The 16,713-nt window shown below is 33.1% G+C and overlaps 1 protein-coding gene across 1 annotated transcript in view; it reads right to left on the reverse strand.

The window, feature by feature from the left end:
• Window positions 1-609: 609 nt before the first annotated feature.
• SCNN1G_1 (sodium channel, non-voltage-gated 1, gamma) overlaps window positions 610-16,713 on the reverse strand; it is a 36,188-nt gene continuing 20,084 nt past the window's right edge. Inside the window, exon 2 of the mRNA XM_051213903.1 lies at window positions 610-2,587. Coding sequence (XP_051069923.1) covers window positions 1,160-2,587 — 1,428 coding nt within the window. The 3' untranslated portion in view covers window positions 610-1,159. The remainder of the gene's footprint in view (window positions 2,588-16,713) is intronic.

Here is a 16,713-nt window from a genome sequence, read left to right on the forward strand (position 1 = left end):
ACCCATAGAATACATAATACCTACCCCCATAACTACAGTTTAAAAATCTTATACAATGAGTTTCTCACCATTGATTACATAATCTTTAAGATGAAAACTAATTCAAAACTTCTATAACTTTCACTTGGTATTGTTTGGCTTGTATCTTCCCATTGAGATTTAAGACTGCAATTGATCTGTCTGTTAATGGTATATGTGCATACTGTGCATATGCCTCGATATTACCTTAATTCACAAGCTATTTGTAAGCAATGATGGATAGTGGTTAGCAGTGGAATCCAGGACGCGCGTTTCGTCCTATTTGGGACTAGTCAGCTGGACGTACCTGTATCTCATACTTGATGTTCACTCTATGACTAGAACCCAGTACCATTCGCTTCAAACGTCATCGCATTTTCCATTCAGCTACTGAGTCCTGATAGCCACTTGCTTGTGCAATGTGGTGAATTTAAATTCACTTGGTATTGTTTGGCTTGTATCTTCCCATTGAGGTTTTTAAGACTGCAATTGATCTGTCTGTTACTGGTATATGTGTATACTGTGTGTATGCTTTAATCTTTATTTACAATCATTCATTCAATAATAAATAAATAAATATTTATGAATATTATCTTTTATATTGAAAAAAAACACCGAGACAAACTTATGAAAATAAGACAATAAACCTTTTTTTGTTCATAAAATTACATGGTTACAACACATTTTGTTGTCTTTTACATAAATCATTTGTCATTACATAATAATAATAATATTATTATTATTATTATTATTATTATTATTATTATTGAAAATACGGCGTAACTATAGTTTATGAACGAACCAATCAGATACAAGATAATAGACCTTGAAATTTAGCGCGTAATTCATCCGTCCATCTATCCATTTGACTAAATAACATTTTATCATTATAAATAATATGAATTCATGATGAAAATATTAAATCAAATTTATAATCTTAATTATTAATTATAAATCATGATTGTAATTCTTCATGTATTTGATCTTATTAATTATAAGATAGATCTTTACAAAATCACTTTAATATCATTCAATGATCGATTATCAATGATAATATCATCAAGAATATCAATCGAATGTATATGTGTGTATATTTGTGTGTGTGTGCGTGCGCACGTAATCAATAGATGATCAATCGAATTTATTCAATATTTAATTGCTCATTAATATTGATTTTTTCTTGATTATTATCATTTGATTTCATTGATAATAATGAATTATTAGTGATTATCATTTTATTAATTGTATTGATTATTTCATTTGTATTATTATTATTATTATGTAAATGATTTAATATTATATTATATAATAGATGGTTACACTTACATAAACATTGTTCTTGATGAATTACATCATTTTGATGATGATGTAATGTATTATTACTACCATTATTATTATTATTATTATTATTATTATTAGTAGTAGTAGTAGTAGTAGTATGTTTTATTCTTATATAACATCGTATAAACATTTCAACTAATTCACCTAATGATATAATAGATAAACCAATCCATATAGAAAATAAACCACCAGTTTGTGATAATAAATTCGTTAATGAAATCACTTCTTTTTCTTCAACTTTACGTACATCAAAATTAGGTCGATTAATTAATATTGCTAATAATTTACGTTCTAACACATTTAATTTATCTAATATATTAATAGCATCTAATTCATTACCTAAATCTAATAATTCAATTGCTTTATGATATAATATAAATTCTGTATTATTAAATAAACCTAATTTTTTATTATATGATGAATTTAACCATGTTAATTGCCAACTTTTAGTTGGCCATGTTGATATTGATTGTTCTGTTTCATAGGAATAAAATGAACATGGTATTTTACAATTAGGTAATTCACCATGTAAATAATTTTCTATAATTGTACGTTTACACATCATTCTTGTTATAAATTTATTTAATTCATGAATACATATATTACTTATATTATTATGATTATTAGTAGTATTATGATTATTGATTTTCAATAAATCATTACGATTACAATTTGATATATTGATAAATTGTAATAAATTAGTACATGGTTTATAATTAGTATCTTCATTATATGGATATTCAATAGAATAACAATTACAATAATGTATAATATCATTTTGTATAGTTAATTCACGACATGCATATTCTGAATAATTATATAACATATCATATAAATTTAATTGTATTGGATGATTGATAGAACATCTACCATAGGGTGGCATTTTTTGTATATTCTCTATAATAGATAAACGTAATTCAGTTAATGTACCAGGTTTTAAATTAATACTTTTATCATTAATATTTGGTAATGTATCAGCACCATGTATTGTGATTAATGCACCAGATAATTGAGATTTTACTTCACCATGAAAACAATCAATACATTGTGCACGATTTAACATTTCATCTAAATAAATATACATTTCTATATTTGTTGTATCTGAACGTAAATAACTAAATGGTTCAAATGTAGCACAATTTAAATATTGTGCATGAATAAATTTACGCCATATACCATTACGTTCACATGGTGCGGCTACTGGTTTACTTCCATTTAAATAGGTTATCTATAAAGAAAAATAAGTAGATCATTGAAAAATGGTATATAAATTATGTATATAGTGAAAATTCCCATTATAACATTTGTGAAATAAAGGAGGAGCGAATCGAGTAATAAAAAACTTCTTCTCAATTAGTTTTTCCATCATGGCTGTACACTAATATATATACTACTTACATACTTACGCCTACAACTCCCAATGGAGCATAGGCCGCCAACTAGCATTCTCTAACCCACTCTGTCCTCAGCCTCCCTTTCTAGTTCTATTCAATTCTCATGTCTGTCTCCATTTCTCGGCGTAATATGTTCTTCGGTCTTCCTCTTCTCCTTTGACCTTGCGGATTCCATGTGAGGGCTTGACTTGTGACGCAGTTCAGTGTATTCCTCAATGTGCGCTTCCTCCCGATTTCTTCCCACGCTTGGATCTGATGTGTTCTCTCACACAGTAGGCTGTCAGTGTCCAATAGATTCTGACCAACGGATCTAAAGTATTTTGAGGAAAAACCTGTTAATAAACACTTGTATCTTCTGGATGATGGATTTCGTAGTTCTCCAGGTTTCCACACCATTCAGTAGAACTTTCTTGATATTTGTATTGAAAATTATGATTTCGGTGTTGATTGACAGACAGTTGTTTTGTGTTGCAGATGTTCTTCAATTGTAGATATGCTGCTTTTTCTTTTCCAATCCAATTCTATATGCAGTTATGGATACCCATATGAAATGATCAACAATTCATTGTAATCCTTTCTTTATAATTCTCCAGTTATTATTCAACCATTAGTCAAACTAACTTGACATTGACAATTGATGTGCTTACACTTTATATAGCATTCTAAGTGAATCTAAATTCTATATGTAAAATTTACAAATCTCCTACATTTAAATCTTTTATCATACATTTTGTAAAGCTAAAATTACACATAATACGCAATGAAATGACTCGATTTCGTTCCGATTGACTAATATATGTTATATATATTATAATCTAACAATTACAGAATAGGTTGAAATCATGAGTCAATTGAAACTAGACCACCATGGAAAACCTGGAAGCATTAGACGGTCGTTTCGTCCTAGCATGGGACTCCTCAACAGTGCGCTTCCAGGTTTTCCATGGTGGTCTAGCTTCAATTGACTCATGATTTCAATCAAAACCTTAACAATCTCCACAACACCTAAATTGATAATTACAGAATATTTGTCTTTGTTTCATTGAGCTTTAAGCTATACTTCAGATACTTCTTGAGAACCTTTAACGCAAATGTTTGCTCAGAACGTTTCATTATAGTGAAAATTCCCATTTTGACATTTGGTAAGTAAAGAAGTAACGAATCGAGCTCAATTATGAATTTAGATTAGGTGTAATGTTAAATAACAAAAAAAAGATACATAAATTATTGCATATTCTTAGTCTCGATCCTTCGTGATTACAGGAGGTGATAACTAGTAGGTCTATTTATTGATCATTTAGTTTATTCTTTTTATAAAATACATGACTTTCGACTAGTCACTCATTAACCCCTAATTCAATATTCATGTGATAAAATAGATGGAATATTTAACCTTACTGTTGGGGTGATCCAAAAAACGTCTCGCAAAAGATAAGAAAAGCTCAGGAAACATTAAGAAGCATTTTATCTCATCAGTGTTCACTAGAAATTAGCCAGAAACAATAAGAAAGTGAAAAGCCACATGTAGAGTTTCTGACTGACTGATTACTATACTGCTACTATGTTTATTAGCATTCCAAAATTTTCGAGAAATCCAAGGACATCTAAAATACTATAAAACCTCATATTTTCTGTAATAAAACGAACCTTTGAAGTAAAGTGGTTCTCGCATATTTTGCACCTTTTCTCTCGTGTTCAGGTCACTGTGTAGTTCTAGTTTGGGGGTTACAAGAATAGCTTATGAACCGAATATAGCGTTCAATTGGCAAGACTTACTACTTACAATAACATAAATAGGAAAATAAATGTATATGATTAAGTCATAAGTCAAGAAAAACTATCTTACAGGTTAATAGGTAATTAACACTAATTTTAGGTTACATAAAACATCTAACAACGGCTAATTAGCCAATTGGACGATTATAATACAAGGATAATTTATTATAAATAAAATTATAGTAATTCACGTCCTTATTAATTATATAATAAAAATTCTAATCATAATCTCCAATCAGATAATTCTAAATCCACTACAAAATAACACAATTAGACTGTAGTCATGATCATAAAATCTATGATGCATATGAATTCCATTTGGTGTTGTTTACTTGAATCGTCCGATTGATATTTAAGACTGCGACTGATCAGTCTTTTGTTGGTATGTGTGCATACTCTAAGATACAGGTACATCCAGCTGATGAGTTCCGAATAGGACGAAACGCGCATCCTGGATTTCACTGATAACCACTATCCATCTTTGCTTATGGTGTATATGGATTAAGATTAAAGGTTAAAAGGACAAATTCAATTTATTATTTATACTTTACAAAGTTAATTTTATAATATTCTTTTTTAGGTAACTAACGTTTATTATTCAGTTAGATCCCACTTAATGAGAATCGGTTGAAATGTAACCAGTTTAAAACAAGTTTTATGCTGCACCTGATACTTCTTTGTTGATGTGGTTTTAACATATGACACCTTTGAAGAATTTTGGCATAAACTCTGTGCACAGTTGAAATCCCGAATGAATCTTAGCTAGACTACCATGAAAACCTAGAAGCGTTGGACAAACGTTTCATCCTAGTATAAGGCTCCTGAACAGTAAGCACCCCCTAACTCCTCACTCGGGAGTCGAACCCAAGACCTCTGGTCGCGCATTAGGATGCTCAACCTTTAGACCACTGAGTTGTCACTCACACACACACGCTTATACAAAAAGTCAAGGTGCTTAAGCTAATAATTATTAAGATCAAAATTTGACTCAAGAAGAATGAATAAATTCGTCTGTCTGGAAGCTAGAAAAAGCTATATGGGCTCGATATAGGGCCAGCCACTACGTCTTCTCCACTAGCGCATCTATCATGTTTACTAGAAATAGTGTTAGATTTCCTACTGTATTCACTATAGTGGATAAAATGTTGTCGTTTAAATTATTAGGTATAGAGTTTCACTGCCAACATGTACGTCTAGCTCACAAGTCCCAAATAATACAAAACCCGTATCTTGAACAACGCTGTTAAACCCAATTCAAAAACATTAAAACATATTATTATATATCATAGTGATGTATATAAGGAACAAAGAATAATGAAATTTCAATCCAGAATTTCAATAGTAGGAAATGAATACTTCCATATACTCTTGAAAGTCTAAGAATATTCCATATAGTTAATTACTTCATTTAAGTTTGTTTTTATTCAGTTCTTACATAAACCAGACTAGTTTAATAATTTGTATCACATAAACTTACACGGATTCATTTTATCCTAAAATGTTTCTTAGTAGTGATTTTTTAAAAGATGTCCCTTTTTTCCCCCTTCAAATTGAGTATACCATCTTTGTTTTCTTGCGAAACCATTGTTAATATGTGCTTTCTATTATTGTTATTATTAAGATTTCATTGCTGGTTATTATTATTATATAATCAGTTACTGTTACAATAAACCTTTTTACTTCATAATTGAATAAGTAATTCTTTTGAATATTGTAGTTAGTTTAAATACTTTCTTCTTTGAAGTACTTCATTAAATATTCATTGTAATTCTTAATTATTTATTATCAAATAATTGATCATCATCAGTTTTGGGGGTTGTGGAGATTAAGTTTTTGATTGAAATCATAAGTCAATTGAAGCTAGACCACCATGGAAAACCTGGAAGCACTGGACGGCCGTTTCGTCCTAGTGGATGCGCACTGCTGAGAAGTCCCATACTAGGAGTGGAACTAAGCACTTTATACTTATTTGGTGAAGTCACTATTCACGGGATAAAAAAAGTAAGACATAATCCTGCCTCATTGTGTGTACCTTCTAAGGCATTTCGCCTATGTCGAGTTGCTATATATTTGTGTAGAACCTTAAAGAAGAACTAATTGAAAAGCAATATTTCTTCTATCAACTTGTCTTTTTAATGTCTCAATACGAATATTTGATGAATTTAAAAAAATAATCAAAAGTCACCATTATGTTTCATATGGTGAATATAAATTGTAAACAGTTTCCAAAGGAAACATAAAACAAGGTTAGTGTGATCTATTGAAGTTTAGGTGATAATTATCTACTTAATGAATATCAAACTGATGAATAATAAACAAATAAGTGAAAACAATAATTTCAATGGTTAAGATCATGAGTCAATAGAAGCTAGGCCACCATGGAAAACTTGGAAGAACTGGATGGCCATTTTGTCCTATTGTGGGACTCCTCAGCAGTGCTCATCCACGACCCCGCCCTCTGCGAGGTTCCAACACAGGACCTACTGATTTCGCGCGCTAGCACTTAACCACTAGACCACTGAGCCGGCATCCAACGCCGTTAATGTCTAACTCCAAATAATCCATGAAATTGAGCGACACATCCACCATTGTCTTCAGTGAGTTACTATCTCACAACAGACCTGGTTGAGCTCCATTGGTCATTACTTCTCACTAGAACTCCAGGATATACCTCTTGAAGCCAGTCACTAGTGAGCATAAAATTAGGACGGATAAATAACAAATAATATAAGGGATTAGACATGTTTTCTTTAACAATAGAGAACAGTCCTGAATTGGTAAAGTGTTTAATCAAAATATCATAAATTTATTTTGACAAGTTTAAGATCAATAACTTGAAATTAATAAAATTTCTGGGTTGGGACTACAAATTTAGGATAATATACCTGTATTAAAATTGAAGTTATCCACCTTATAAAAATGGATGTAAGGTTTCGGAAGATCATGAATTGATTAAAGTTAAGCAATAACACTGTCACATGCCGACTGAGCCGTCTATAGGGTAAATGTTCACGCGTGAGACCGAGGGGCCTGGATTCGAGTCTTATGTGTGAGATGGTTGATGATCACTGGTGAGGAATCCCATACTAGAATGAAACGGCCGTCTAGTGGTTCCAGGTTTTCCATGGTGGTCTAGCTTCAACTGACTAATGATCTCAACCATTAAAATTACTATAATATCTACAAAAACCCATTTTGATACTAATCAGTAAATGCTCAATAGTGACTGGCTTCAAGAGGTATTTCCTAGAGTTTTAGTGAGAAGCAGTGGTCAGTAGAGTTCAACTGGGTCTGTTATGAGATAATAGTAGCTCACTGATGACAATGATAGATGTGTCGCTCAATTTCGTGGATTATTTGAAGTTGGACATTAACACCTTATGATGCCGGCCAGCTCAGTGGTCTAAAGATTAAGCGTTTGCGCTCGAGACTGATATGTCCTGGGTTAGAATCTCGTAAGGCGCGATCGTTGATGTGCACTGGTTAGGAGTCACACAATAGGATGAAATGGCCATCCAATGCTTCGGGATTTTCAATGTTGATCTAGCTTTAATTGTCTCATGATCTCATCTATTGATATTATTACTGTTACATTTTAATTAAAAATTGACGAACCATTTAGCGTGGATGGTTATTTCTATAACACTTTAGATATTTTCCACTAAATAAGATAATGTAATATCTATAATTGATTCTCTTTGATCATAATTTTATCATAAGAATTTTATATTTCAATCATCTTTTAACTGAATTAACCACGTATTGAAGGCATTTTTTTCATGAATGATACCGATTTATATTAAAGTTAAAGAGTTTGCCGGAGGATATGTATTTCTTTAAGTACTTGAGTAGATTTACAAGTAAATTTTGTAAAGTCTAGTGAAAATTTCGGCTTCATTTATTTGATTAATGTACCGTCACTTAAGTAAATTGAAGATAGATTATGAATTTTAAACTGATCTTAGTTTAATCACCATTGGAAACTAGTATGTACTGGACAATCATTGTATATTAGAACGAAACATTCATGCCCGTTGGCTGCTAGTTCAGTAGTTTATAGGTTAAGTATTTGAAAGCGGAATAGTAGGTCTTAGGTTCAATTCTCATATGTGTGGTAGTAGATGTACACTGACGATGAGTCACATATTGGTAGAAAACATCTTTCCATTGTTTCCAAGTTTTCAATTGTGTTTTGTTAGTGGCCCGAAATCTGACTTCATGTAGTTAGTTTGCTACGTGTTATCGAATGATTATTGTCGAACTATACATGTCGCCAATCTTCGTATACAATTATCGACTTAACTGGCGTTAGTGAATAACGAAAATGGACTTTGAGTACATATATTTCATACAATCGTTGATCCAAACAAACCATAAGAGAAATGAAACGAAAAGAGAGTGCTCAGTGGAGAAGATATGTGAACCAACTCAGTTTAATTAGGCGCTACTCAATATTTATAGTCAGAATAAGAATAAGTTACAGCCATGTAATGAGTGGGATAAGCAATCAACACATATACAATCATATAAAAACAGTTGAAATTAATAAACGAATAATTACCGAGGTCAAAATATAACTCAAGAAGAATGAATAAATTAGCCTGTTTGTTAGCTACAATAAGTTATGTGGACTTAACATAGCAACTGATACTACAATCATTTTGAGGTTTAAAATCTATGAATATTATATAATCTCTTAGATAATCTATACTAAAACAAATTCTGCCATTGGATTTCGTCATTTATAGGTATAGGAATAACCTATAGAATAGAAGTAGGAAAGATGATCGACTACTTAAAGAATATAAAATGGGCAAACAGACAAACACTCGTCAGAAACAGTTTACATCATCATCATAATAATAATAAGGGAGTATTAAGATCATGACAAAGTAAAGGATAGTACATAGGGCTAATGAAAATAATGATAAGGCTTACAATTATATCATGTAAATAAACTTTCCAGTTCATCAGAGTTTGGGAACGATAGCCAGTGATGGTATCCAGTACCTTTCGTGTGAACATAAATATTCAACTGACAAATCTTAAAACAAACAAAACACTTGTCTTAGATTCTATTGCTAATATCTATTAGGTCTTGCGATCAAATTACAATAACAAGGCAATCTGCTCAAGGTGCATATATTCTAATAAAGATCGAACATTTACAGTTTTTAACATCTTTAACAAAAAGATATACACACTTATAAATAATCATCATTTATTTGGAAATCCTTTGAAATTTCATTCTTCTGATAAATCATAATCTTCTAATTCCGTTACAGTTATGTAGGCTTTGGCCTCATTAAATAAGTGATTTATCTCAACTTTTAGATGAATCTCATCTGAAGTGAACAGAAAGTATTAAGGGGGTGAATATTTATATTTCCTTTGGTTGTAGTATCTTTCATAACAGTCTAATAAAGTTTTACAGAATTAAATTTTAAAACAATATTTATATTTGCACGCGCTCGAGCCTGATAGGTCCTGGGTCCGAATCCTGCGAGGCGGGGTCGTGGATGTGTACTGCTGAGGAGTCCCACAATAGGATGAAACAGCCGTCTAGTGTTTCCAGGTTTTCAATTGTAGTGGTCTAGCTTCAATCTGAAGTGGCGGCCTGCTTGAGCATCTGGGCTAGCTGTTCCTGCCATCTAAATATTTCAACAAGTTATCTATTTTTGTTTGTTTTAATATATCATTATGTCTGTTAATCGCATAGCCTATTCTGCTGCGTTTCTAAAAAGTGTACAACCTTTCGTTGTCAAAGTTACAAAAAGCCCAATATTGAGTAAAGCTTATAATAATAATAATAATAATAATAATAATAATAATAATAAATAATTGACTCATGACCTTAATTATTGAAATTGCTGCAATCTCCAAAAAGCCCTTTCTGGTACAAATAAAAGTCTGTAAAGAACTGAGCAACAAAGTATTTCTTTATGGTGAAATCTTATATAGATCTGTCTAGGTTTATATAGTTTATAATAATCATCTTTTCGTACATATAACAAAGCTATTGAATAGAACCAATCATTAAAACAGTCTCATCATAGTAGACTGTCTGAACATTTTCGGTACAATTTCATGAAACTAATTAAATATAATCAAAGTATCCACTAAAGACAGAAGATAGCGGTTCTCTTCAGTAAACGTTACATTTCACTACAAAGTAATATTATTTTGATTTTGAATTAGTAGTTATTTTAAAACTCTTCAATTTCTCTGCATCACTTCTACTAACTTGCTTTCAAATATGAAGTAAGACGATAACTAACAGAAAATCTTCGACTGATCTTCTTGTTGCTAAGTTTAAATTTGATGCATGTGAATTTACGAGGGCAATTTAAAAATGTTCACAAGCTAAAAACAAATTACTTTTCATTTGACTATCAACTTTCCCATTAAATAATCATCAAATGAAATACGTCTACTGAACACATGATTGAAACTCCATCTCTCATTGTATTAAAAAATAGTCAAATCAACAGAGAAACCATCATTGCCAGGACTAACATAGGTCATCTAGGCTTCTATCTATTCTAAACTGACGTTGAGTGCTTAATTTTTATTTACTACTACATTTCGCTAAATTACATAAATTAATGGTTGCTATGGTTGTCAGAAGGGGCATCAGTCTAGTGATTTCCGAAGGAACTCGGCTTTCATCATGAGACTTCATAACTCTTCAAAATGAAGACCTTCTAGCTTTCAGAGCAGAGTATAAATGATTTGAATTATTTTTTCTGGTTAGCGTTTTATTAGCGATTCAGTTTTGTACGGGATGGGGTCACCAACCTCATATGTAACCCTCTTCCTTTATCCGCATTTGGGGCTGGCAGTAGCCTCAGCGGGGCTCCGTGCATCAGAAGAAGACGACTAGTGTATCAGCAGCATCAGCATTAGTAGACCTCAGAATGCACAAAGGGAAAAAACAAGGTTCTCCGATATAAATCAGCATGCACCAATGAAATCACACTTGATGGAGAAGATTTGGAAGATGTAAAGTTCTAAACATATCTGGGCAGTATCATTGATGAACACGGTGGATCTGATGCACATGTGAAGGCATAGATCGGAAAAGCAAGAGTAGCATATCTACAATTGAAGAAAATCTGCAACTCAAAACAACTATCTGTCAGTCAACACCAAGGTCAGAATTTTCAATACAAATGTCAAAACAGTTCTACTGTATGGTGTGGAAACTTGGTGAATTACGAAGGCCATTATCCAGAAGATACAAACGCTTATTGACATTTGTCTGAGCAAGATACTTCGAATTCGTTAGTTAAACACAATCAGCAACAACCTACTGTGGGAGAAAACAAACCAAATCCCAAAGGAGGGGAAAATCAGGAAGAAACGTTGGAAGTGGATAGAACACATATTGAGTAAAGCACCCAACTGCATCACAAGGTAAGCCCTTACTTAGAATTCCCAAGGTCAAAGGAGAAGTGGAGGACCAAAAAACACATCAGACGGAGAAATGTAGACAGACATGATAAGAATGAACAAGAATTGGATAGAACTAGAAAGGAAGGCCGAGGACAGAGTGAGTTGGAGAATGCCGATCGACGGCCTATGCTCCATTGTGAGTAACAGGCGTAAGTAAGTAAGTAAGTAAATTTTGCTAACTAATACAAACCAATGATCGTTAGATGATAGATATAATTTGTCTGCAGACAAAGTTTAAAATTCAATTCCTCATAAGATTATTATCATAATGAAATGATAAAATTTGATCATAATCAATTTTTTTAACAAAGGGCATTTTTTTAAAATATTAGTCTGATGGAAAAATTTATTAATAATATTAAATCAATTTGTTTTCTTTCAATTAAGAAATTTATATTCCAAAATAAAATTTCATAAATGAAATACATATTAACCATCAAAAAAATGTAATAAGATTAAGTAAGATAACAATTTCAGTAGCTGAGATCATGAGTCAATTGAAGCTAGACCACTACCATGGGAACCTGGAAGCACCAAACGGCCGTTTCGTCCTATTGTGGGACTACTCAGCAGTGCGCATCCACGACCGCGCCTAGCGGGATTCGAACCCAAGACCTATCAGTCTCGCGCCAGTAACTCACTAATGACAGTGGTTGATGTGTCGCTCAATTTCGTGGATTAGTTGAAGTTAGACATTAACACCGCTGGATGCCGACTAGCCCAGTGGTCTAGTGGTTAAGCGCTCGCGCGCGAGACTGACAGTTCGTGGGTTGGAATCCCGTGAGGCGGGGTCGTGGATGAGCACTGCTGAGGAGTCCCACAATATGACGAAACGGCCGTTTGGTGCTTCCAGGTTTCCCATGGTAGTGGTCTAGCTTCAATTGACTCATGATCTCAACTATTGAAATTACTACAATCTCCACAAAACCCCTTCTGATACTAAGATAACAACAACAAAAATCTTCAGATCATGATGAATAAAATTGGGAACAAAAAAAGTGAAATAATTATTGATTTTTTCTTCACTTAATGACTTATTATTATTATTAGCTTTATTCAATATTATATTTTGGTACAATATAGAATTCTCAGTACAGGGTATTTCAACAAGTTTCATACACACAAAAAAATACAGAAACAAAGACAAAAAAAGATTTAAAAAATCTGAAAAACTGTACAACTTTCCAAATTAGAGACATCTTAAGAATACAGGTTATTGACTAGGTTAACTATAACAACCTGTTCGTCACAGAGTATATTTGCTAGATAAGGTATTATAGAACTTTTATACTTTTGCCTGCGTGCATGGATTTTAATGTAATTACATCTCGTTCTACCAGAAGATATACAAGGAGAAAGATAAGAGTGAATTGGATGATTAGTATCTAATAAAATAACACCTGCCAGGAGTTTGCATGACTTTAGATGTCTATCCACAACCATATTGATTATGACCTCGAAGGATTCACCACACACCTTGCTAACTGCCTTCAGCACTCTCTGCAATACAGCAAAGTCTTTTCTCAAAAGCCCGGGAAAGAATAATGGGGAACAGTAAAGAATAATAGGTAATATGCAAGAATTAACAAATTGTAAGAGTAAATGATGAGTAGTCCCAAGACCATGCAATCTCTTTATGTAGTAAGTCAGATGGAAAATCTTCTTTGATAACAATGAAACGTGAGAAGACCAAGAGAGATCAGGGGAGAAGGTAACACCAATATACTTGACCTTCGACACTGTGTTTATCAAAGAGTCTCCAATGGAACAAGCACTATGGGATCTCAAAATGGTGTTTAAATGCCGTTCATGTCTCATGCTAAAGTTAACAGCTTGACATTTAGACGGATTAAGTATGAGACCATTACCAACAGACCAACAATCAATACGAGACAAAAACTCATTCATTTCTATGGGATGTAAAGAGGAAGAGATAGGCATACATACAGTGAGATCATCCGCATATTTCACAAAAGTGTTTTCTGTGGAAGATGGCAGATCATTCAGAAAAAAGAGAAAATAAGAGGTGAAAGAACAGCTCCTTGTGGTGCACCTTCATGAGAAAGTAAAGACTCTGAACACTTTCCTCCAAATACAGTGTACTGTTTCCTTCCAGAGAGGTAGGAACATAGCCAGTTGGTTATCCAGCTGTCAGTGTTGACGCTGATTAACTTGTTAATTAGACGTTGTCTTGGTATAGAATCAAAAGCTGAAGTATAGTCTAGAAAAGCGCATCGAACATACTTCTTACCCTTTTCCAAGTTGAACACTATATTGTGATTCAGAACAGCAACAGTATCTAAGGTGCTTCTTTTGCATCTGTAAACAAACTAATACGGATCAGTATGCTCTTTTATTGCAGGCTGAAGTGGAAGTATTAATAATTTTTCCATTGTTTTGAGGAAGGGTGAAGTTATTGTAATAGGTCTAAATTTCACATTCCTATCACCAGATACTTTCTTTGGTACAAGGATTATCTTCATCATTCTCCACATTTTCGGTATGAGATTAGATGAGAGGGATCTGTTAAAGATAGTTGTGAAAGGATAACATAGGACATTAGTAGTGATTTCCAGTGAGTCATCTGTAAATAATTCTCAGTTAGTCGTATGAAACATGTTTTTCAGATTTTGGATATTTTCTTACGAGTAATTTCTATATTTGACTTTCTTGGTTTGATATAAGAGTGTACTCTTCCCATTCTTTCCATATACTTTAGGTAGAACAAGAATTATCCAGTGATCCGAGCTAGACAATGGAGCACGTTTACGAGTCGCATATATACCCACATCATTAATGAATTTGAAGTCTAAATGAGCATCCAAACGGGTAGGAAAATCTACTACATTTTGGTGACCTAGTGACGTAAGGAAGCTACAGTCACATGAATTGAAACCACCACATACAACTGAACGTGAATCACTGAAGGCAGTAACAGCAAACCCAGTGAATTCATCAGCGAAAACAGATAGTGCGGATGATGTGCAATCTGGAGTAATGTAGACATTGGTAACATAAATATATTTGTATTTATTCAGATGTTTTTGACGACATCTTAGAGTTAGACAGTCGATAAAGTCATTTGAAAGCTTGAAACACACAAACGATGATCGACACCAGTTCACATTTACAAACGTAGCTACACCGCCACCACACCTCTTTTTGTTGTTTGATCGATCCTGACGAAAAATTTCGAAATCATGTAGTGATACTAGACAGTCATCCTGTAAATCATTTAACCAAGATTCTTGAATTGTGATGACACCACAATTAAGATACATATTTTGACTTAGTAGGAATTGAAGATAGTCCACTTTGTTGATTAGTGATCGGCAGTTAGAATTTAGCAGCTCGGGAATCGACATATGATTTGTGTTCATTCTCTTTAACGCATATTGCCAACCACCACGGTGTCTTTTATGGTACTTATTTGTAACTTGTGCAGCGAAAGGTCGTAGACTTTTCATAAAAGCGCCTGAATAGTTTATGCGATTAATGGACATAATTGTAAGTTAAAAAATGAAAAAACAGATAACTTGTTGAAATAATTAGATGGCAGAAACAGGTAGCCCAGATATTCAAGCAGGCCGCCGCGGATAAAAAAGTGAAATAATTATTGATTTTTTTCTTCACTTAATGACTTAATCTATGAAAAAGTATTTGAATTGAAATAATTGTAACTGAGTTGTTGCACAAGCAAGTGGCTATCAGGACTCAGTAGCTAAGTGGATAACGCGATGGCGTTTGAAGTGAACGGTACTGAGTTCGAGTCTCAGAGTGAATATCAACTCTGAGATGCAGGTACATCCAGTCGACGTGTCCCAAACAGGACGAAACGCGCGTCCTGGATTCCACTGCTATCCACTATCCATCTTTGCTTATAATGCTGAGTTGTTGTTGTTGTTGTTTGTTTTTGGCTTTTTTAAAATGATGTAATAAACTAAAAAACAATCAAATTAAAATGTTTGTTTAAAATGAAAATGTAACTAATTAGAAGAAAATGTTTATTTATTTTTTGAAAAAAATGATTTCTAGACAAAAGTTTCTTATTTTTGAAAAAGAAGATCGAAAACACACAAACAAGAAAAAAAATTCAAATGAAACTTAAATTTATCATGGATACTAATTAGGTTTACATGTGCTTTCAGATCAATATATTGATGGATTTATATCTAAGAGGGGGTTTTTGTGGATATTATAGTAAGTTTTAATAGTTGAATTGATGAATTAATTGAGGTTATACCATTATGGTAACACCTGTAAACATTGATTGGCCGTTTCATTCTAGTATGAGATTCTTATACTGTGTAATAAAGGGAAAATTGATAGCTAGTAAGAAACTACTCAGAAGTTTATATGCAACACTACATTATGAATTGATTATAAGATATCCAGGCTTCTGATAAAATTAATTAGTGACTAGCTTCATAAGAAAATTCTCAAAGTTCTAATGAGAAGCTGTGACCAGTGGAGCTAATCCGTGTCGGGTAGAGACAGGTATCTACTTCAGTACAATGGGAGATGGTCGCGCAATTTGTGGAATGGTTGATGTTAGACACTAACACCATTGGATACCGGCCAGCCCAATGGTCCAGTAGGTTAAGAGTTCGCGCGCGAGACTGAAGGTCTTGGGTTGGAATCATGCAGGCGAGATCGTGGATGCACACTGCTGAGTAGTCCCACAATAGGACGAAACGGCAGTCCAGTGCTTCAAGGTTTCCAACGGTGG

The sequence above is a fragment of the Schistosoma haematobium genome, chromosome 3 (assembly GCF_000699445.3).
Source record: "Schistosoma haematobium chromosome 3, whole genome shotgun sequence".
Classification (NCBI taxonomy): Eukaryota; Metazoa; Platyhelminthes; class Trematoda; order Strigeidida; family Schistosomatidae; genus Schistosoma; species Schistosoma haematobium.